The sequence below is a fragment of the Papaver somniferum genome, chromosome 6 (assembly GCF_003573695.1).
Source record: "Papaver somniferum cultivar HN1 chromosome 6, ASM357369v1, whole genome shotgun sequence".
In the NCBI taxonomy this organism is placed as follows: Eukaryota; Viridiplantae; Streptophyta; class Magnoliopsida; order Ranunculales; family Papaveraceae; genus Papaver; species Papaver somniferum.
The window spans coordinates 124,150,481-124,174,619 of NC_039363.1; the positions used below are offsets into that span (position 1 = coordinate 124,150,481).

Genomic DNA, 24,139 nt, shown 5'->3' on the forward strand with positions numbered 1-24,139 from the left:
TAATATACTAAGATAATAATTCTATTAGAAAAAAAAAATTCATAATATGTTAAATTGAGCCGTAAATTATGTGTTAAATATTATTTGTATTTTATTAGGGTCTATGCTTAGTATAATACCTACGACTCCCAATGGTTTACCATAATTTTTCAAGTTCAAAAATTTAGAAATTGTTCTTTAAATTAATATGTTATTAATATATCTGTAAAATAATAAATTATTAAATTATTCATTATATAATCTCTTCAAAATAATAGGATTAGGTGGTCTGAAACCTATTATTTTTTAGAGATTTTACTGTACTTATCATAAAAAACTGCAATTCGTAGTTATCATACAATCAAGAAGATGATTTATGTTTATCTAATCCAATTTCGGTTGAGATACGTAGAGGACAAGCTAGACTTGTCAAAGTCCAGTTCCCCAAATCTTTATTGGGCCAAAGGTCTTGTTGGTTGAGCATATTTGGTATCTAAGCAAACTTCGGTCAGGCCACTAGATAGATCGAAGGTCATATAAAGCAGAGTCATTTAATTTGACAATGTTAAGTTGCGCGACAAATTTTGCCGTGTGGAAGTGGAAATCTTAATCAATGCAAATTCATCATTTTTATACTATGGCGTAGGCGTTCCTTTGGACAAGTAGCTTATTTTCTAGTTATACAGCAGTACAATTGAAATTGTTACAGCGGAGAGGTGCATAACCGTTACAACTATATCAAAACCAGGTACTGATTCAAACTACTATATCAAAACCAATTATAACTATAGAGGTGCATAACCGTAAAAACGGAATTATTAATGATTACAATAAACTTGCACAAAAACATCAGAGACAATCATCTGATGAGAATGCATCGTATTGGTGATCCCTCGGCACCAAATAACCTTAGCAGCAAGCAGTGCACATTGTACATTCCTGCCTTAACGTCATCCAATTTTAGGCCTTCCACAAGAATGATCTCCTGAAAGTATTTAAGAGGCCACTGTTAAACATGTTCAACACCAATGTTTCTTGAAAATTCCTAAGCGGTAAAATGATCCATATTGTCGTCAACGACAAATCATTCGTTAATCATCCAGATACAGAATTATATAAAGAAACATATAGGTTTTATTGTAATTAAGCAGACACTCCATAATAGGGGAACTTGATATAATGGCAACAAGACCTGAAACATAAAGAGTTTTCTTACCCTGCCTTCGAGGAAAACAAGATGAGAAGTAATTAGATCGTCATACGCAGCAACAGATAAGTAATCAACTCTTAGATTTCACAATAAATTTATTGAACCATCAGCACAATTGTTTTGCAAGTAGAAAATGCAAATGAAAATAGCATGTTGACTAACGAAGTGTGTATTGGTATTACGTGCAAGGGAACATAGCAACATATTTGTATAATTTGATTGTGAAAAAAAAATATCGTGGATACGAAACGGCTTACCAACTAGCTTGATATCAGTGTTTTCTACTAGCCATTTTGCACCATCTCTCATAAATCCTACATAGCTTGTATCGAACTCACTTTTCCACATGAGTTTCCTGAGTCGGAAAAACAAAATTGATTTTAATTGACATTTACACTCGATTATAACAATCTTACCGATTCTAGTACAGTTCGTGATCAAAAGGACACATTATGAGGGAACAATGTCAGATAGATACGGGAACGGGCAAAATGAAGCCTCTTTAAAAAAAATCGATACCAAGAACAAGAAAATGGTAATGTGAAAAGTATGTATTGTCTGTCAGTGTTTAATGTTCTGAAAAGAACACGACTAACTCCTTTAGGGATGTTTAAGGATTTCATAACTTCACCTGTAAGAGTGGAGAAACTTTTATTAGAAAACCCATGGCAATGACAGCTGATGCACACAACTTTTAATGTTATTTAGATTTACATTGACAGTTTAAATGAACCATGCTTATTCTAGCATATCGCTGTAATTGAAGTTTAATATTTGAATATAATAAAGACGATTTTAGTAGAAATTACCAGTTATATTCTTGTTTCTTGGAACATCCATTAATAATGCCGGACCTGTTAGAACCAAACATTAAAGAAAAACCATAGCACTATCAAGTTCCATGGACATGCTAATGCCAAAGAACTAGGAAAAACTAGCCTAAGAAATGATCCTTTGAGCAAAAAAGTTCATTAGACATACAATAAAACTTTTTTTTGATATAATACTCGATGATATAAGTTTTGGTAAAATAATAAAATTTGTTGGTCCTGACTCGGGCTCTTAGTGTTAAAATAATAAATTCAATAATATTATAATATAACACATTCCGAAAGTTCTCATTAAACATTAATATAATAATTCTATTACAAAAATAAAAAATAATTATCATAATATGTTAAAATGAACCATAAATTATGTGTTAAATATTATTTGTATTTTATTAGGGTCTGTGATTAGTATAATACCTACGACTCCCAATGGTTTATTATCTAGAAACTTCTATCAAATTAGTCAATGGGTGCACATATTAGGTACTTTGTATCAAACCACAATTGTTCAAGTTCAAAAATTTAGAAATTGTTATTTAAATTAATATGTTATTAATAATAATAAAATTAATTTAAATATATGTTATTAGTATATCTATAAAATAATAAATTATTAAATTATCTATCATATAATATCTCTTTAAAATAAGAGGATTGGGTGGTCTGAAACCTATTATTTTATATTTACTGTACTAACTCTTTTCTATACTCGCGTTTTTAGGGGCCACCCGAAAGGATTTAGGGGCCATCAATTTATACCCAGCCAAAGACTCTAGTTAAGGGGTACCCTATATGATATTGAAGTTACATAAATGCCCTTCTGGTAAAACTGTATAAAAACCAAATCAAAAAAAATTCTACTCATTTCAACTCTTCTTCTTCCAGTTTCATATTATCTTCCGATTGTGGAAGAAAATTTTTTTTTCCCTCGTTCTTGTGTTCAACCGAAACATCGCCGCGAATCGTAAAATCAAAACATCGTCGATTCGTTTATAAAACAATGGATAAGGGAAATGAAACCCACGGACCTAGAACCAAAAACGTTGCTCGGGGTATCGATCCAAAGATTGGGATTTTAGCAAGAAATAAAGAAATTCTTGCTACAAATGAAGAAGAACGCGAAGAAGAAGTACCCGTCGATGTAGTCGGTGGTGGCGATTCCGATAGTCAAACACTTCCTCAACTTCAAATGGCCCCAATTAGGTAAGAATCTATCATTTTTGGGGTTTATTTCACTTTAATTCGACGAATCGAGAAAGAAATTTTCTAGGGTTTTCGGTTATTTATCCAGATTCGGGCGATATTCATGCTTATTTACTTCCGAATGTAGTCGTGTTCTTCATTTCTCAAGAACATCGACAGTATTCGGGAGAAATATTTGATGGTTATCGGCCGAATACTGTTGGCCATATCTTCCTGGATACAAACTGGTAATAATCGGTAGTTTAATGAAATTTTTGGCTCCCCAATATATTTAAGTAGACACACAGTATTCGGAAGTACACTCACTACCGATATATATATATATATATTGAAAAAATCTCAAAATTTCTGATATAGGAAAAATCCCATTTTGGGGCGAGTATTTATTCGGAAGACAATATAATGTTTTATACCTCCGATTATGTAGGATAAAATTTTAGAGTTTCTGAACTCCAGTTGATGAATATTCGGTTGTAAACATGTTTAGTTATATTCCGATTGTTTTTCATTCGGGAAAAATATGTGTCTTCTTACTTCCGAATTTGTTTATTCGGGTTATAGTTTTGTACTTTTGCTTCCGATTGTGTAGGATGAAAAATTTAGATCTTCTGAACTCCAATTGATGCATATTCGGTTGTAAATATGTTTAGTTAGCTTTCGATTGTTTTGTATTCGGGAAACAGTATGTTTCTTTTTACGTCCGAATGTGTACATTCGGGTTATATTTCCATACTTTGTCTTCCGATTGTATAGTTTGTAAATATTGTTCCTTTCTTTGTTGTTTAGACAAAGTCGAGAAAGGAGGAAGAAAGCGACAACTAGTGCTAGGAGGGAAAGGAGTGCCAAAGATAATTCAAGTGCTCAACAAAGCTTACAAGAACAAAGCAGTCAACAAGGAGTGCAACCAAGTGCTGAACAAAGTGTAGAACAACAAGGCAGTGAACAAGGGGTGCAACCAAGTGTTGAACAAGCCGCTCAACAAAGTGCAGAACCAACTGCTCCACAAGTTACACCCCACCATGAAATTGAAACCAGTTGATCCAGTGCCAAGAGTAGAAGAAGGACAACCAAGTGGTACCCAAAACGCCAAAAAAGGAAAAGATGGTGTAAAGAAGGATATTGCTAAGAAAGCATCACATCTTGTCCCTCAGCACTTGAAGAAGAAGGGTTATTCCAGCAGGCACAATCCTTGGGCTACCGGCGGATGGAGGAAGATTGTTATTTGGATACAAAGATCATGGGCCAGAGAAATATACGAAACGAGGTAATAAAATTACTATTTTTGTTAATGTCTTGTCTATGTGTATATCGTATATTTGTATTAAGGATTTTTTATGTACTTTAATAGATCATCAAGATCGGACCGTCTACTCAAACCTACCGCCGCACCAACAAAAATGCTTGCATGGCCTTTATCCGGTGAATGTGAAAGGTTCAAGTCAATTGTTGCCAACTCGGGGTTAGCTAATGCCGCCGAGAATTCATTGTTGGAACATGATCGTGTGGCCATATCGGCGTTCGTGGAGAGAATGTATCCTGAGACCGATACTTTCCATATGCCGTTTGGGGAGATGACGATTACTCCGGATGATGTTGTGCAGATTCTTAACCTTCCCGACCAAGGCACAGCTGTGAAGTTTAACTACACAAAGCAGTTAAGTTGGGCACAACTTTATGCTCTAACTAAAAAGTGCTTAGGTTGGGATGAAGAGACAACAACAACAGAGTTTAGGAGGCATGCAAGTTACAGAACAAGACAGATCAACATTACAGCTTTGATGAATATGTTCGAGGCACCTTGGAGAAGGAAAAGAATGGAACGTTAACTGATGAGCAAGTGAACCACGCTGCCACCGCATATCTCCTTTGTGTATTGGGATGTGTCATATTCCCCAATACTTCTGGCAACCGGATCGACGCCAACCTTATACAACTTTTGGATCCTCTCCATGAAGTCGGTGACTATTCTTGGGGCACGGCATGCCTAGCATTCTTGATGGAAGAGTTGAGAAAGGCTTCGAGGCTAGGAACCTGCCAAGTTGCCGGGAACGTGGCTCTATTGCAGGTTTTTTCTTTAACTCTATAACTCACTCTATAGTTATTCGGTAGACAATACATATGATGCATATCATAACTCCAAATGACGCATATTCGGTAGGAAATGATCCATCTCTTTTTCCGAATGTTGGTTATTCGGTGGCTAGGTACTTATTTGTTTTCCGATTATATATATCGGAAATATTCTTTTGATATTAGAACCGAATATACAGGCCAGAAAAACTATAGGTTACTGAACTCCAAATGACGCATATTCGGTAGGAAATGATCCATCTCTTTTCCGAATGTTGGTTATTCGGTGGCTAGGTACTTATTTGTTTTCCGATTATATATAATCGGAAATATTCTTTTGATATTAGAACCGAATATACAGGCCAGAAAAACTATAGGTTACTGAACTCCAAATGACGCATATTCGGTAGGAAATGATCCATCTCTTTTTCCGAATGGTTATTCGGTGGCTAGGTACTTATTTTATTTCCGATTATATATAATCGGAAATATTCTTTTGATATTAGAACCGAATATACAGGCCAAAAAACTATAGGTTACTGAACTCCAAATGACGCATATTCGTAGGAAATGATCCATATCTATTTCCGAATGTTGGTATTCGGTGGATAGGTACTCAGTTTTATTTCCGATTATTATAATCGGAAATAATGTTTGGAAATTACTACCGAATATACACAATCTATTTACTAAAACTTGGTTTCTTATGTATATAGGCATGGATCTATGACCACTTCCCTATCCTGAAGTTGGCCGGAGAGAACCCGGGGTGGTGCAAAGGTACTCCTAGAGGAACAAAGTATATATTTGAAGACAACCGTTCTAGGACAAAAGAGCAGCAGTTGATTCGCATGAGGGAGATTTTGGACCAATTGAAGGCCTCGGACGTATGCTTTGATCCATACAAGGAAGATCGAGCCAGTGGGCATATAAATGTTCGGTCGGACTTGTCCCTTTATTTTGGACCATTGTGGCACCCCACAGGATATGTGATGTATAACCCCTCTAGGGTGATGCGACAACACGGGTATATACAACATCAACCTGTGGAGAAAATGGGGGATTACTACAAATTGGAGTTGGAGTTGTGCTCTTCTAGTGGTGATAATCTCACGATTGTTCACACAGGCCCACCTACTGTTCTTGATAACTGGGATAAGAGGAATGACTTCATTATCGACACTGGTAGACGAACCACCCGAGGTGATGAAAATTCTCCAGACTATATGAGTTGGTATAACAAGGTATCACATCCTTTGGTTATCCGTGAAATCAAATCCAACACTACTGCGGCGGGTTCAAGTTATAATTGTATCATCAAAGACAAACCAGCTGGTTATGATAGACTGGTGCGTGTTCTTATATTTTTGTTCATTTTATATTATTCCTATAAATCTTAGGTAATTACCGTTTGATGTTATGTCATTACGTATAAAAAACAGGTGAATAGGTTCAAGCGTGTTTCCAAAATGTTAACTGCATGCCTGAAGAGCGGAGATCCCATGCCAGCTGAGAAGATCAAAGAGGCTAGAGATCTAGTTGATAATATGGATAACGAAGATTATGCTGCCCAGTTTGGGGAGAAAGTCACGAAGAGGCATCGCCCAAGGTGGCAGTATCAAAGACGGGTAAAAGAACTCGAGCTTCATCGAGCGCTGAATGCTCCAACTGAAGCGCTCCAATGAAGCTGCTCCAACTGAAGGTGCTCAAACCCGTGGTCGTGCAGGACTGGGAGGTAGTCACGGTCGTAAAGTAAAGAAGAGCAGATAAATGACAATGATTTGTGTTGTACATTCGGAAGTTTGGGTAACTAAGTTAGACAAGTTCAAATGACAATGATTTGTGTGTACATATTCGGAAGTTTTGGTAACTAAGTTAACTTCCGATTATTTTGAAAAGTATCAGTTTTTCCCAAATTCTGATTTTTGGGCCATCGTACATTCGGGACTTTACAAAAAAAATTATCCTCCGAATATTACAAGTTCAAAACAAACCACATGGCTCTAGGTGGTTCCAAGGGCCAATATAGAAGGTTAGACACCCATATTCGGAAGTTTGGTAACTAAGTTAACTTCCGATTATTTCAAGTTCAAAATTTGAAAAGTATCAGTTTTTCCCAAATTCTGATTTTTGGGCCATCGTACATTCGGACTTTACAAAAAAAATTATCCTCCGAATATTACAAGTTCAAAACAAACCATGCCATGGCTCTAGGTGGTTCCAAGGGCCAATATAGAAGGTTAGACACCCATATTCGGAAGTTTTGGTAACTAAGTTAACTTCCGATTATTTCAAGTTCAAAATTTGAAAAGTATCAGTTTTTCCCAAATTCTGATTTTTGGGCCATCGTACATTCGGAACTTTACAAAAAAATTATCCTCCGAATATTACAAGTTCAAAACAAACCATGCCATGGCTCTAGGTGGTTCCAAGGGCCAATATAGAAGGTTAGACACCCATATTCGGAAGTTTTGGTAACTAAGTTAACTTCCGATTATTTCAAGTTCAAAATTTGAAAAGTATCAGTTTTTCCAAATTCTGATTTTTGGGCCATCGTACATTCGGACTTTACAAAAAAAATTATCCTCCGAATATTACAAGTTCAAAACCATGCCATGGCTCTAGGTGGTTCCAAGGGCCATATAGAAGGTTAGACACCCATATTCGGAAGTTTTGGTAACTAAGTTAACTTCCGATTATTTCAAGTTCAAAATTTGAAAAGTATCAGTTTTTCCCAAATTCTGATTTTTGGGCCATCGTACATTCGGACTTTACAAAAAAAATTATCCTCCGAATATTACAAGTTCAAAACAAACCATGCCATGGCTCTAGGTGGTTCCAAGGGCCAATATAGAAGGTTAGACCCCATATTCGGAAGTTTGGTAACTAAGTTAACTTCCGATTATTTCAAGTTCAAAATTTGAAAAGTATCAGTTTTTCCCAAATTCTGATTTTTGGGCCATCGTACATTCGGGACTTTACAAAAAAAATTATCCTCCGAATAATATAGTCGTTTTAGAAATACCAACCTAATCGGTAGATAAAAATTTAAGTTCGCTACCGAATGTCTTATTCGGAGGGAATACGTGTATCGTTAGCAACCGATTGTAGTGCATCATTGATACGAAACCTCAACGGCCATATTTTCAGAAACCTCAACGGCCATATTTTCAAAAATTAGAGCCGTTGGAACTCTAATCTATATAAGGAGGGTAACCCCTCTCAGTTATTATTGAGTAAAAAATCAGAATGAAAAACCTTTTCAATGGCAAGTCCATCATCAATCGACAACATACTTCGAAGATGCAAGCGAACAACTACATCAATTGCAGCAATGGAAAAGAAATACAAAAAAGGAACAAACAACCCAAAAAAATTAAACCATCGTTAGTGGCAACGAAGGAGGAGGAAGAGGAAATCAAGGCTAAGAAGCGAGGTGAAGAACAATTCCATCATAGAGAAAGATTAAAACAAGTTGAGGAAGAGACCGAATGGATAAAAAATTATTACATTGTGAAAGATCTACCCAAAGAACAGCAGGACGATCGTATATTTTGGATTAACGTTTCATTGGGTCCTTTTGTTGGTAAGTACAAGAAGCCACGCCACAATTATGAACCATCCCATGTTTCTTCAAGGGTGCACCATGTTATAAAATTGTGCACCGAGTACAACCGTATTCTTGCTAGGCACAGAGACGACAGGTTTGCGGCACAAGATGCTTATTCCAAGTGGAGAGGAGAGTCGTTTCTACATTTCGAAGCCGCGTTGATTGTTGCATCTCGGACTGGGAAAAAAGAATAACATGTGATGTTTGAGTGCTGTAAATTCAAATTTTTAATATTAATCGGCGGTTTGATAAAATATGGAATTCCCGAATATGATTAATCGGATTGAAGTGTTATAATACTGTTGTTCCGATTACATAGTTTCAAAAAAAATTATAGCCGTGCCTCGAAATACACCAAATCGGTAGATAGATATTTAAGAGTTCTACCGATTATAATATTCAGAATCAAAACGTGTATCATTACCGATTATATATTCGGAATATGTATCAAAGAATATCGGAATCAAACGTGTATCATTAACGATTTAATTTGCGACCGATTAAATCATATACCTTCACAAAAAATCCAAAAAACTTGTACAAATTACATGTTCGAAAAAAAAACGATCAAACATCGTCATCATCCGAGGGGATCAATTCGAGTAACTCAGCGGGAAAGTTGTGTCCATAACGCGATCCCAATCAACCATGTTGGACTCATATTGTTTCACCAATCCTTGCAATGGTTCATCGGGAAGTAATCGTGCCACTTACTCAACGGAGGTAATGGACAATCTTTCTTTACTCTTAAACCGATAAAATGCATTTCATTCACAAATGCCATTACGATTCTTCTATCTTTATCCGACTCGTCGCAAGCCGTTCTTGTGGGTGCAAACGTCATGCTAAGTCCATACATAGGAGGAACAAAGAAATGTACCACGCAATTCAAAACGTCCGCTAGGAGATATCCAAATTTAGGCATTGTCATCCAATACTTGGATCCGATTGTCTTCAATCCCTTTCGGCACTTCACACGCGCAACTAAGTCTTTGAACTCTTGTTCTTTGTCGTATCTATCTCCTCGCCTCATCATCTCCATATAAAAAACCTTGTCCTTCACTAGTTTTACCTCCATCTTATTTCTTAAATATTGGCATTGGGTGACATCTTCGATATCCGCCTCTCTAAAGTAACCCATTTGTTCCGTAGCAACGTGAAACCCACAATTTCCATCCCCATCAACCTCGTCAGTCGACAAAACAAATGGAATGATAAGTGGAGGGAGTTGTTCCAAATACTCTTTGTATATTGTATATGTGGATCGATTTGGTCTTCCATTAAGATCTCTAGGGCAACGAAGAGTACCTTTGTCCTCTTTTATAGTAAGAATTTCCATTGGTTGGGTTTGTTGCGAGGCGTTCATTTGCTCAACAACTTCTTCGACAACATTGGGTTGACTTACTTGAGAATTTTAGCTTGGAAATGATGATGGCAATTGGTTTTGAGATTGCATTGAATGTGCCACGTACATTGCAAGTTTTGGGCTTTCGGAAACACTACCGCTATTGCATGCATTAAGGCTTGATCGTTATCCGTTACAATAACCCTTGGAAAATTATCACCGTTATAAATGGACCTCAACGTCTCCAACATCCAAATGAAACTCACATTGTTCTCATGATCCATTAAACCCCATGCAATCGTAAACGTGTTTTTGTCCGAAGTATGGCAAGCAATGTTCAACAACGGCATGTTATACTTGTTTGTCTTATAAGTAGCATCTATCAACAAAATTTGATGAAAGCATTGATCCAATTGGATCATTTCGGGATGTGCCAAGAAAATACGAACCACTATACCATCCTTTTCTTCCCTTCTCAAGGTGTAGCCGTGTAACTCCGCTAACCACTCCGATTGTTGCATGACCGTTCTACCATCCCATTCAGTCCTTTTGATCGTAGCTAAGACCGACTTAATTGTAGACAAAGAAGACAAGTTGTCGGGGTCGTCTGCCTTTATTTTACTTAAGATCGCACTCGCTTTTTGGATCCGCATAGACCTCACCGTCTGCATTTGATGTGGTTTTAACTTGGCAACCATTACATGTCCAATTAAATCCTACGGGTCATCATGGTTGTGACAACCATTATCAACTTTATACATTTTATACTCTTTACATTTAATACCATCGGGCTTATAGAAGACAATCTTAAATGGGCATCCTATCTTCTTGGTATTGCTTCGGTATTTCATATTCGTCTTCCGTACGTACTTACTATTCTTTCCCTCGTGACTCTTTCGCGTCCCACCTCGCTCACAAATCATTTCAAATCGAGTGTCACTAACATGATTATTTTGAACTACCACACACATGTTATCTTTTGCCTTGTTCATAAGCCATTCCTTTGCCTCCTTCTTACTTCCAAATGTCTAAACGTGCATAAAACAAAACAAATCTAATAAGCATAACCATTTAACATATAAATTTTGAAAAAAAAGAAAAGTAGTAATGAGTATACCAAATCGTTTGCATAGTATAGGGAAGTGTCGGGCCTCAAATAGAAATCATCAACAAACTCTTCAACGGCCTGCATATGAAAGCAACAAATTATTATACAATAATCGGAGGTTATTAAATAAGTCAAACTGCCGAATATACTATATTCGGAATCCTATCGGTTACCCAAAACACCCGATTTATGCAAATGAATGTACACAGTTTACTGAGTGCAAAAAATGATATAATCGGAATCTAAAATATATAGTAAAACAGCCGAATATAAATAACCGGGAGATAACTTTAATCGATAAACATCTGATTTTAAAGTTTTCGGAAATTTTATTTTGAGGCCACTGTTATATTCGGCAGTCAAATAATGTTAAACTATTAACGATTGTAAAGGATAAGAATACTGAGTTTTGAAATTTTTTGAGGAATTCGTTTTTGGGGCCATTCGGAGGTAAATAACTCTACATAACTACCGAATGTAGATTTTTTTGGAAAACCAGTTTGGGGTTTTTTCTCATATTCGGCAGTAAACTACTATCTTGGAACTACCGAATATACATATTTGGTACTCAGTGTGTTATATTCGTAAGTTTATTCGAGAAATTATCTACCGAATCTGGGTAGTTCATGGCATTCAATGCATGCAATAATCGGTTTTTCTTGTTTACAAAAGCACACAAACGCATACAAATCGAGTATTTGAGTTTCTTAACACAATACCTGTGTTTTACATGCATCGTTAGCTTCAATATCAGGCGATTCTCCATTTTCTTCCATGAAAGGGTCGTCTAGGTTTTCCTCTCCACAAAAGTTTGGATCATTCAACATATACCCCAAATCGTCTTCTCTAAACGGTCGTGAACCCTCAACATTTTGTTCTTCGCCATGATTCTCACCTTCTTCTTCATATCCATCCATTTTTGTAGTGATAAAATGGGTTTTCCCTTTTTTCCTTAACCTTCTTCTCTATAACTCTAACAACTCAAAAATGAAAAAGAAATGGAAAAAATAAAACAGAAATCATTCTAATACTGCACCGACTACAATCGGAAGTCTGGGTAATATTTTGGCTTCCGATTGCCATCGGAGGATAAAAATGTTATCATATCCTCAAAATCTATAAGGGTAATTTTGCCATTACGAATTACGCGAGATAAGGGCTGGCTACATTTTTCCTTTGGGTGACCTTTTTTGTTTTATTGTTGGTCCCTAAATCCTTTTGAGTGGCCCCTAAAAACGCGAGGTTTTCTATCTGTAATAAGGTGTTCTCGGATGGAACCTGCATATTAGTTTCTATGTTCATGGTGCAAAAGTCAATTTTTTTTTTTTTTTGTAAATCACTTCTTCACTTTACCAAATTTGCATTTTTTTTAAAATATTTTTAGCTGATCTAATTCCATTAAGAAACTATATTCAATTAAAGATTTTTGTAAGAAAAACATTTTGTGAACGGTAATTTATTAAACAAATATGAAAGGAAACTAGGGAGTGAGCGAGAGATGTATACCATTGAGGACGTCAAGATCAAGTGTATCAACATCGAAACCAGCATCAAAATAATGATCAAAAACATGTCCAGGCGCATCAACATGGGTTCCAGTATGTATAGGCAACTTCATCTCAGAAAAGTTAGCATTGGAACCATTATTCATACTGTCACCGTCATGTATTGTCAAGAACTGGCCTAATCCTTCAGATGATCCCCACTTAGGCATAGTACTTCTAAAAGTGTGACTGATATCAATAATTCTTCCTCCTCCATGAACTTCCCTTCTTGGTGGGACTAGCTCCATAGTGATTTCAGCCTCACCATCACTACTCCAAGCTTTGTAAGTATCAGATGGGTAAGCTTCCGTTGATGTTGCAGAGGAAGAGATCACCGCAAAGGATACCACAACAGAAGCACATAGTAGCATAATCAACTGAGGATTGCTATTCAGCCTCATCGTCTTCAGCTCTATCGTTAGCCTTTGTCTTTTCAATGGGGATCGAGTTGAATGCCTCACAGTTGTAATTTTTTTTTTTTTTTGTTGAAGCATCAGTTGGTGTAATAATGCAGTTGAATGTCTATATTGGCGTGCTCTTTATATGGTTTGTCAAGTGAATCACTGGAGCAGGTATAAATGCATAGTCACCGTGCCCACTCCAAGAGTTTATTTTCATTTTTGTATTACAAGAAAAGATTTCGTCCCACTATCCTCGCATATCATTTGTTGTCGAGTCTGGAATACAGACGTACATCCGTGGAAGAAGGGATTCCTTGTGTCGAGCGAATCATTTGAGTGGGTGTAGAGCCGAAATCATACCACCTACTTCAAGAGTTTTGATTCAGTGAACATTTAGGTGTCTGGTAAGCTTATAATTGAGGTTACAGACTGGACATATGCAACTCTTTGTGGACCGAGATGGTCCAATAATATAGACTCCCTACATACAATGTATAAACAACTGCACAGCGGTTGTAAACCTTGTTGTTTACTTATAAATGTGTCAAGTAGATACAACAAAGCTGATACTTTGAAAACACACATTGAAATCTGATACAAATAATAAGTTCCACAATATCAATGCAACAAACACATACTCTAACATCACTAGAAGAAGAAACCAAAGGTGCAATCTTTCGTCTCAGTTTATCCTCTCTTCCAAATCCCCTTTATAATTCTTCTCATCCTCATAGGTAAGATTAGTTACCGGACCTAGAATATCTACAAGTAAACGTGAACAATCAGATGAAAAGAAAACAAGTAATTATAATTATAAACACGAATGAAAAAGATATCTTACCTGTTTCAATATCATCAACATCATCCACTAAGCTAGAAAGATCAAGATATGTTGTTGAATGTAACCAGTTTTGCGTGCAAATCAAGGCCTCAACTGTCCTTGGAGATAAAGAACTTCGATACGGATCAAGAATGCGCTTTTCAGTAAATAAAGCTGATTCAGATGCAATAGAAGACATAGGTATAGCCAGTATATCCCTTGCAATGCAGGACATAATACTATACCAGGGAGAACGGGTCTTCCACCAGCCCAATAAATCAAATTGAGAGTTGGCACGAGTTCTCTCACATGGTTCTTCCAAATACCTGTCTACCTCTGATTTGTACTCAACATTAAACCTTTCCTCTTTAATTTTTCTCCTCCGTTTCCTATAAGCTTGACGTTCTGTGTCGCAACCAACAATCTCTGGACCTGAATAGAGTAACTTATACTCTTCGTAGAGTTTCCCAAGATTACTTTTCACCTTGCACATAATCTTTACTAACAAATCCTCATCCTTTTCACACAGTTCACCAAGATAAAATTTTAATCCGACTTCTTTTTCTCTTGGATCAAGCAGTACAGCAATAAACAAGAAAGGATGCATGTCTTCATATTTTCCCCAATACTTTATATACTTGTTGAACATTTTGTTAGCCTTGTTGTTTAAAAATGGGTCTTCACCGTTAAACTCCATTCCCAAATCATGAATATCACAAAGATTCGACAAGAAGGAATCTGATGTAACATACGTAGGTGCAGAAAACTTAACAGTACCATCAAGAACTACATCTAGGAACTCCACAAAATTTCTGGCACAGCTCCAATCTTCAGCACATGGAGCTCTTAAAGGAGACATGTCTTTGCCAGAACTAGAAGTTTTTTTGCCATGAGCGGAAGCTTCTCTATCAACAGTAGAAGTAGAAGTGCTAGAACAAAACTTTGTATAAAACTCAGAATCTTCCCTTTCTAACCTTGCAAAAGCTTTTTCAAACTTTTCAGCTGCCTCTAACATCAATAACGTAGAATTCCAATTAGTTTTATCATCCAAAACTAAACCCTTTTTGCAAGCAATCTTTTCTTTCTCCACACATTGCTTAAATTTTCCCAATCTAGAAGGAGAACTCAATACATACCTCACCACTGCCCTGATTCTGGTAATAGACTGATGATACACTTTTAGACCATCCTTTACAAGAAGCCTGAGTGCATGAGCAGCACATCTTACTTGCATGAATTCAGCTTTCATTATTGCAGTGTTCCAACTGTTCACACTATCCATCAGATATTTAAGAGCAATATCGTTAGCACTAGTATTATCAAGAGTCACAGTGAACACCTTATCAATTCCCCACTCCAACAGACATTTCTCTAGAGTTTTACCAATGTTTACACCTTCATGACTCCCAACCTGGCAGAAATTTAAGATTTTCTTGTGCAACTTCCAATTTTGATCAATATAGTGAGCAGTTATGCACATATAATTAAGCTTTTGGATGGATATCCATGAATCAATTGTGAGACACACTCTCTGACGACTTGCTGTAAAATAATCTTTCAATTTTTGCTTCTCAGACAAATACAGAGACAAAACATCACGATAAATAGTCATACAAGATGGGACCTCAAATCCAGGATCAAGGACTTTGGAAACTGCCTTAAACTCTTCTCCTTCAACCATTTCAAAAGGCATCCCATATTCAGTAACCCTTTCCATTAAAGCTTTCCTACAAGCATCATAGTTATAACTAGCTGCAACTGTTGTGTGGAGTGCGCCCATGCTTCAGATGCGGTGCTAGGAGATTTTCTTTTCTTACCCGCAGTTGGCTGATCTTGAAGTTCAGAAGCTTCAGCAGCAGCAGCAGACCCAGTTGAGCTATTCTCAGCTAGAAACCATAGTTAGAATACAATCAGTCTCAAAAGCTAGTCACAACTATAATCATCATTAAACGAATATATGTTAGCGAAGCATGAAATGCAAACACTCATGTGCTAATCTATTGTTACTTCTTAATGTGGAAGGCCAGTTCCACCACACGCTAATTTGCATCCTAAATACATCATATTGATGAACCAACTAACTATTATAACAACAATATCAGCTTTTGCCATGACAAATTCAGGAGCAACAAGTATACATCACATCTAACTCAGTTCAGTTTCAAGTTTCATCAGTGCCAAAGGAAATTTATTGTTAGTTAGGTGCTTAGCAATGGATTCATACTAATATATACAATCATAATGTTTAGACCTGTGAACATATTCATTCCACAAATATTTTCTCGAATTCAATTCCATAGCACATCTTCTAAGCCATCCTCTCTCCTCTTTATTGAGGTTTAGACCTGAATCTTACTGATTGTTTGCATTTGTATTAAACATGAACCCCCTTTGAACCTAACTCTCATATGCTTGTCACCTATTGCTGTTGGAACTACAATGCCCCCAACCAACTCAGTCAGGTAGTAATGATAAGAGCTATTATAAACCCTAATGCTAAGAAATTCTCATATTATGCATTCCATTTATCCCTAAGTCTTTCTAGTTACATTTACTGTCTACCTAGCAAACAAATTAAATAAATAAAAAAAGCCTAATCACTCAAAATGCAACGAACAACATAGGGATCTTGAAATTAAGCTCAAACATATGAACTGAATCAAATAAGAGTATAAACTTAAGAACAAGGATTACTTACGAAGAGACGAGAAGAAGAAATTAGTCTCTGGTGAATTTTGTTGTAAGGGAACGTCAATTAAGGGTTTGATATATGTGCATGCGGGAGGACGAGAAGTTCCATCATCTTCAGTTAGGCTATTGAGGGAGAACAAGGGTTTTATTTCATTTCATTGGCGCCATTTACAAGTTCAGTTCTTGCTTCTCAATTGCCAATTGCGGACCCTTGAAGTATAAACAATTTCGTGGACCCTGGCCAGAACCTTTGGCTGTTTTTGGTACACTGTTATTCAGAGACCTGGTTTGTTAAGGGGTTCCCATATGCTTAAACCTGACTGTGCTACAATTTTCGTGGCGGAGTCTTAACGGATGACCAGAAGGTCCAGAACCAGATGCATAGAGTAACCAAAATGAGAATTTGATGATTTTTAGCTCGAGCATGAATTTTGCGAAAAAAATGATTTTGTGGACTTTTAAGCATTCGTTCCTACAGGACCATAATGCAGAATGTACGATATACTCGAGCAATTGTCATGGTCTCTCCTGTAGCAGCACACTATCTTGGTTGCCTGTGTTTCATTCTAAGCAGACAAGGATCCTGTTTCATCTTTCAAAAAGCGTTCAGCAGAGGGCTCAAGGCATCTCACAGCAAAAAGTTTACTGAGGACGTATGATTTGAAGGTAACTGTTCTAATTTTAATAGATGTACAGGGTTGTAAACTGGCTCAGCAAAGCTTAATAAATTGGGTTTGTTTCTAGCTCAGGTTTAACAAAAGCAGCCTGAATTGCCTAACCCTACCGCCACTAAGATGGGCAATCCATTACGTTGATGATCTCTTCCAGTCCAGACTTGTATGAAGGATGGAGAAGTTTCACTTCTAATTCTTTCTTGATACGATCATTTAGGACCCTTTTCTCGCCTCTGCCGCTTGTCGCTTTTGAGATCCTTGGAGTGTTATAACCAGAAATATTGTTAGAAGGGTAAAGCTCAAACTTCCCAGGCCACCTTTTCTCCACCAAATCCCTTGCAAAAGCAAATACTTCAGCCCGAGGAGCTGGGAGATCGTCGACAACATTGTATATTCTCCTGCAAAAACCAACAATGATCATCAATTCAACATTATGTGCGTTTAAATTATCGTGCATATATATATACCAAGCTAGTACAAAAACCCGTGTTCAATACATTGATAACAACAAGAATATCATGCAAGAGAATAACAACAAGAGTATCATACAAGAGAATGATGTTTGATAAAGAAAAGCAAATAAGAAAAGAAGACTACTCAAAAATCATACAAGAGAATGCTGTTTGATAAAGCAAATAAGAAAAAAAGACTACTCAAAAAAGTGAAAAGTAATGACTTACACATCTCATAACAAAAAAAAAAAAAATTAGACAAGAAGATGAAACACACGAAAAAGTGAATCCATTTTTACAATGACATATACCTGGATGATGGAATCTCAATACTGGCTTTAATTGCGTGATAAATGTCCGCAACATGGACTCTGGACGTGTAATGCTTTCCTTCCCTCAACCTCTGAGATTGTGTCAGTGACCCCTGTTTGATTATAGTGTCCACGGCACTGCAAGAGAATCAGCAAAAAATCAGAAATTTAGGAGGAACTACATGCGGGGGTAGGAAATTGTGGCACATACCTTCTTCCTGGTCCATAAATCCCTCCAAGTCGTAATACTTGAACTGACACTCCCAGATCATCCACTATGCTCAGCCATCCTTCCTCTGCAGCCAATCTTGCTTTAGCGGAGTCACTTGTAGGGTTCGCCGGATAACTGCCATTAGAAGCATTTCGATTTTTGTTTCAGTGACATAGAGCTGAGCTTCTACGACTTCAATAAACATGCCAAAAGCCACTTGGTTTAGAAACAATGCTTACTCCTCATCAACCCATGCTCCACCACAATCTCCGTAAACACCTGGATTCACATTAAGATGACATTCACAAGCTCAACACAAACAACCATTCATAAGACGGCGGCATCAATAGGAGTCTTAATGTAACGTAAGCTTACTTGTTGATGATAAGTAACATATCCATTGAAGTTTTCCACCACTTAGCCTACTTCTCAGAAGGTTACCATAATGATAAAGCACCTGTACAGAAATACGCAGACATAAAAGAGATAGCACGAGTAATGAGATAGGAGCTTAACACAGAGGTGTAATACCAACAGAAAGTGCACAGTTCCCTAACAGAATTTCTTAAACTTACCGGGTCACCAATACCAACAATAGGAGGTACTGAGACAAGAAGATGAGTAGCCTGTTGCAAACTATTTAGGCTCCAGAGACTGAAAAAGAAACGAAATATCTTAAGATAAGGAGGAAACCAAAAAAAAAGACAACAGAGTTAATGTAATAAAGCTGAAACAACTCTTAACTAATACACTCAAGTGGTTCTATTTGATTTAACACTTGCCACACAATCAACCAAATATGCAGATTATATCACTATGATTTGTTAAATTATCTTAGAAGAGTAGCAAACAGACTTGACTTCAAAAAGAGAGTAGTACTTGGCTAACTTTCAAATGATGAGTAACATATACGATACACAATAGGCTTGCGCCCTGCGCCTTTCTTGTTACTTCATTCGGAATACTGATTAAAGTTGGTCTGAGGAAATAATATTTTGAATGTTTGGGTTTGCCTATTTGCTGATGCAACTATAGTCAATTTGTATGCAACATAGAAGATTTCATAATGAATCTAAATCTTAAATAAATTGAGCAACAGAAAGACATAATAAGGCTAATCAACATCTGCAAATGCAAAACTAATTGAAATGAAAAAACTTACTCAGTTTCACCAGTTTTGAAGATCTCAACATCAAATCCCAACATCTCAAGCTCCTTCTTCTTACTTGAACCCGTACAAGTCCCATACACCTTCCTGTTACAAACCAAATCCATGATAAAATTACTTGTATAGTATCCTAATTCCAAGTTAATCTTAGGCAATTAGGGCAGAACTTTGGGAAAAAAATTCAAAACTGTTAATAGCATACCAGCAGTTCTCTTTCTTTAATCGTTCCCCAACAAACTCTCCAACGAAACCCATACCTAATATACACATTACCATCGAATTGGTGCTGCTAGATTCCGAAATTTGTTCTTTTTCCGTCTTCTTCAGTTCTGATGATGATTTACAAATGAGACGTCGAGTGTAAAGAGTTGTTGGTATTAAAGCTTTCTGAAAATAAAATTTTTGAGGTGTGACACGGAATTGAAGGGGTGAATTAGGAGAAAACAGACGAACCTGGATATGGTTACATATTTCCATAGCAGGAGTTCACTCCAGCAAGATCAAATTCTGATTTTGAGTTTTCGGTTGTTTATAGAGTGTTGAGCCAGAATGAACGGAGAGTCGAGTGTCCAATTTGTGTTTGGCCTTTGGACATTTCTTTACTTAAAAGGGCTTCATGATGTGGCTGGCACATGTTGACTTCACTAAACTTGTTTATGGTCGAGGAGTAGAGCCGAAAGTTGCCATGGTTTACTTTTAAGGTTAGACGGTTTATTTTTCAATTTTCAGCTTAGGGTCTTGTCCATGTAAGTGAAGATTATTGAGCCGTTTGTGTTTTATAACTACAAATCATGTTTATCAAGAATATAAAACAAAGTATGGGCAACTTAGCCTAGATAAGGAGTGGTCAGGATGCATTCTGAGAAAAGTTAAATCCATGATTGTGATTATTTGTAATTAAAATAAATCATTACGAGTGTTTAATTAATGGGTCAGGTTCCTGTAACAAAACTGTTTAACAAAAGCTTTTGACAAATCCTACAACCCATTAGATCTTTTTGTAACTGATGGTTTATATCATTTCTTTCGTGGCAGTTAAGGAGACTCCATATTGTGTTTGGCATGAATGAAAAACCTCTACGGAACTAACTTTAACAGTATGTAATCGCGTTTGAAACATTTATATTCCTTAATTTTGATCGATTTAATTAGTAGATTGTTGAGATCTGTTGTTTTTTTTTATTAGGAAAAAGAGATGTTCTTGTCGTTTTTTGTTTTGATGGTTGGACATCATAGTTTTTCGGGTTTGATTGTATCTCGATCAAAATGTTGGTTTTTAACAACAGGGTTTTCCAGTTTTGGATGTGAGTTCTGTTGCCATCGTTGTTGTAGGAACAGTGAGATTGCATCAACAGACGCTTGATTAGTACTGGCAGTATTAGGCTTCATAATGCAATCAAAGATTGATTTGGATACAAAATAAATTAGGGTTAGGATAAAAACAGTAGCAAATGAAAAGGTTAATGGTCTTGTTAGATTGTTTTGACGTTTTGTAGGACAACCAGATAATGGATGATCCATCGAGAAAGAGAATGACGAAAACAGATTATTGAAAAATGAGGTTGAAAGATTCATAATCAGGCAGGGGGAATGGACGAAGAAAATTGGAATAAGCTCTTAACTGAACACTTACCAGATACAACCAAACAGAGAATAGGGTGCCACATCAGTTGAACTATCAACCGTTCAATTAATTACATCTAACGGTTTAAGAATTTTGTTAAATTGTTTTGTCACAAAACATTTTGTTACTGGAACCTGACCCTTGATTAATTAGTATCTCATTAATCTCTCGTAATGAATCATTATTAGAGGTGTCTGTATTTTGTGATTAAAATTTGGCTATCATAGGTCTTCGGGGTTTCAATCTATTTACAACTTTTTGATCTAGAAAGATGATTTTTCAAGAACCAAATTTTCGTTTTTATTTGATTAGATAACAGTGGAAATATAATTTTGGTTTCATCTTAATAGATAAACTTAGAGAGAAACTTATAAGATTATTCAGATTACACGTTATAATTTGGCAATAGATAAAAAAGCCCCTGTTCTTCGAGCTTCTGTTTCAAAGTCCAAAATAATTAAATAACCCTCTCTAAATTATGGTATTCGAATTGATTGCAATACAAAGCACAGTTTGGACAACTTAGGCAAGTTAAAGAGCGGTCAGGATTCATTCTTGGCAAAGCTAAATCCATGGCTCTGGTTATTCACATCATTATTGAATCATTAATATCTTATAATAAATACTTTATTAATCTTTTATCATAAATGTCTTATAATTATCTTAATAAATATACTTTCATTAGATAAATAATAAATATGTTAATAAAGAATCATAATAACTTTTAAAATTCTTTTCAACCCATTACATTTTTCTAAATATATTTTTATTAAATAGTCTTATAATTATCTCAATAAACTGGATTGTGTGCCCGTGCTACGCATCGGGCATCTTTTTCATTTTAACCGTGTTTTTGATTTGGTGTGGCTCGGTTTCGCCTTGCCCCGATTTGAGAAGAACAAATGATTATTTTTAATAGAATCCATATTGATTAAAATCAATACTAACATAACATGAAGAACAAAGAAAAAGATCACGCAAGATAAATCTACATTGATCTTGAAATTTTTAGATTCTCTTTCTCGCATATCCGCACATCCATCATCCACGTACTATCACCTGCAATATCAAGAACAAAGAGAAAGAAAACAATAACAATAAAATTATAATTGAATAAATTAATTAACGACCTAAGTTCAACCAATACTTTACTCATGATGTTTGTGATTCAAAATTAGAAGTACGACGAACGGCCAATGGGAGGTAGACGGCGGTTGTGGTGGAGAAATAAATGGTATTAGATGGCTTTGTAGTGGTGGTGACGGTTGGTGAGTAGCAATAGGCTATGTTAATTTTGTGTCGCTACAAAATGGGTAACATTATAAATTAGAAGTTGTGGTTGATCGTCTTATTAATAAAATAGACTCGGTTAATATACATGAAAGATCAAAAATATAAAAGAAACCATAAAATGTCGCGTTATATAATAACTACAAACAAACAGGCACAACTCAAAATCAATACACAAAAAAATACTTATTATCGAGATGTGTCGTTATGGTAAGGGTTGTGCCCTAGCTATGTATATTATTCTGCCTATTTCTTTGTAGTGTATTATAAAATGAAGCTTTGCTAAGTTAAGAAAGATAAAGACCGGTCCCGATTTTTCCTCCTAATTGGTAAATTCTACGGTTTCGGTCGATCCCGTGAATACACGCTTTAATTGAGAAAAATTCATTATATATTCTCTTATTCCCTCTCAAAAGTCTAAATCAAAATAGAAAAACTTGATCAACTGAAAATAACAAACGTACTTTCCCATAAAACTGAACAATTGATTCTCTCGCTCACATTTGGTGGAATGAGTGGGTTTGAAAACTCGAATTCCTTACTTAGGAGCAAACGAAAATCAGAGATAAAGTTGGGAAGGGAGAAGATTGCAGAGAGGAAAAAACTCAAATCCGAGAGTATAGTTCCGCTCAATCTTCTTTCAACTTCTCTCAATCACTGTCCACCAAAACGTACATCTGTGACCAGTTAAACTACTCAGAGCTAACAACATTTGAGAAAATCCTTTCATTTTGACATTGTTTCGTGTATGAATTTTTGGGGTTTCTATCATTTTGTTCTATATTTAGCCGAAGTATACATTTTCAAAGATAACCTTATTGATTACAATAACCTCATGGTTGAAATTTAGGGGTGTATGTATTTCGTGATTAGCCAGATTGTGAAAATTTGGCTATGACAGATCGTCGGGGTTTCAATCTATTCACATCTTTTTGGCCTAGAAAGGTGAGACTTTCTCAAGAACCAAATTTTCGTTTCTATTTGTTCAGACATTAGTGGAGATAGAATTTTAATTTCATCTTGATAGTTAAGCTTTAAGAGAAACTTATAAGATTATTCAGATTACACATAATATTTTGACAATAGATTGGTATTTATAAAATGATCTTACATGTATACAAAAGCCCATGTTCTCCGGACTTCTGTTTCAAAGTCCGGAATAATTTGACTAGAAGCTATTTTCAGTAAATAATCTAACATAATTGTATACGTAATTTATATAACACTCGTGCCATTATGGCACGGGTTAAACCTTATTTTACCATGAGGAGAACTTGGTTGTTGATACTACATCCAACAGAGGTTGTCTCCTCTAATGGTGAAGTTGCAGATTCTATGGGCAGGGTGTTAGAAGTGTGTGGGCTTCCAACTCAAACCAATTGGCAATGAGTGGAGTGCCTCCACACCTTATATATTAGGATTTAGACTAAGGAGTTAGCTATGTGGAACTATATTTAGTTCTCCAACATGCCCCACAGATCCCTACACATGGACCAGCTGTATGGTTGCCCTGCCTTCTTGGGTCTTACGTCTCATACATGGCCTATCTCTGATACCACGATAGAAGTGTTTGGGCTTCCAACTCAAAACCAATTGGC

General features: G+C 36.2%; 2 protein-coding genes across 3 annotated transcripts; both read right to left on the reverse strand.

Moving 5' to 3' along the window:
* Positions 1–838: 838 nt before the first annotated feature.
* LOC113291437 (cyclase-like protein 2) lies at positions 839–13,401 on the reverse strand. Its single transcript, XM_026540972.1, has 6 exons — positions 12,862–13,401; positions 1,999–2,043; positions 1,748–1,820; positions 1,447–1,541; positions 1,196–1,263; positions 839–964 (listed from the first exon to the last, which is right to left on the reverse strand). Exons 1-6 carry the CDS (start codon positions 13,391–13,393, stop codon positions 839–841), a joined length of 939 nt encoding a protein of 312 aa, XP_026396757.1. The 5' UTR covers positions 13,394–13,401.
* A 4,064-nt stretch (positions 13,402–17,465) lies between these two features.
* Positions 17,466–20,222, reverse strand: LOC113289152 (protein YeeZ-like). 2 transcript variants are annotated; one of them, XM_026538340.1, is made up of 9 exons: positions 20,081–20,222; positions 19,830–19,956; positions 19,622–19,714; positions 19,035–19,113; positions 18,835–18,916; positions 18,699–18,738; positions 18,460–18,594; positions 18,249–18,386; positions 17,466–17,883 (listed from the first exon to the last, which is right to left on the reverse strand). In XM_026538340.1, the coding sequence occupies exons 2-9, from the start codon at positions 19,901–19,903 to the stop codon at positions 17,601–17,603; spliced, it is 924 nt and encodes a 307-aa protein (XP_026394125.1). In that variant the 5' UTR covers positions 19,904–19,956; positions 20,081–20,222; the 3' UTR covers positions 17,466–17,600. The 2 variants fall into 2 exon arrangements, with proteins under 2 accessions (XP_026394125.1, XP_026394124.1); XM_026538339.1 differs by having other exon boundaries at positions 19,830–20,197.
* Positions 20,223–24,139: the final 3,917 nt, after the last annotated feature.

Coding starts and splice junctions, on each gene's coding strand:
- LOC113291437 (XM_026540972.1), bottom strand. CDS start 13,393: ATGCTTCAACAAAAAAAAAAAAAAATTACAACTGTGAGGCATTCAACT. Junction 1,542..1,747: donor AGAACATTAAACACTGACAG/ACAATACATACT, acceptor CCGACTCAGGAA/ACTCATGTGGAAAAGTGAGT. Junction 965..1,195: donor TTGTTTTCCTCGAAGGCAGG/GTAAGAAAACTC, acceptor AAATACTTTCAG/GAGATCATTCTTGTGGAAGG.
- LOC113289152 (XM_026538339.1), bottom strand. CDS start 20,104: ATGGAAATATGTAACCATATCCAGGTTCGTCTGTTTTCTCCTAATTCA. Junction 18,595..18,698: donor GGAGCATGGGTTGATGAGGA/GTAAGCATTGTT, acceptor TTCTAATGGCAG/TTATCCGGCGAACCCTACAA. Junction 18,387..18,459: donor ATTTATGGACCAGGAAGAAG/GTATGTGCCACA, acceptor ATTCTCTTGCAG/TGCCGTGGACACTATAATCA.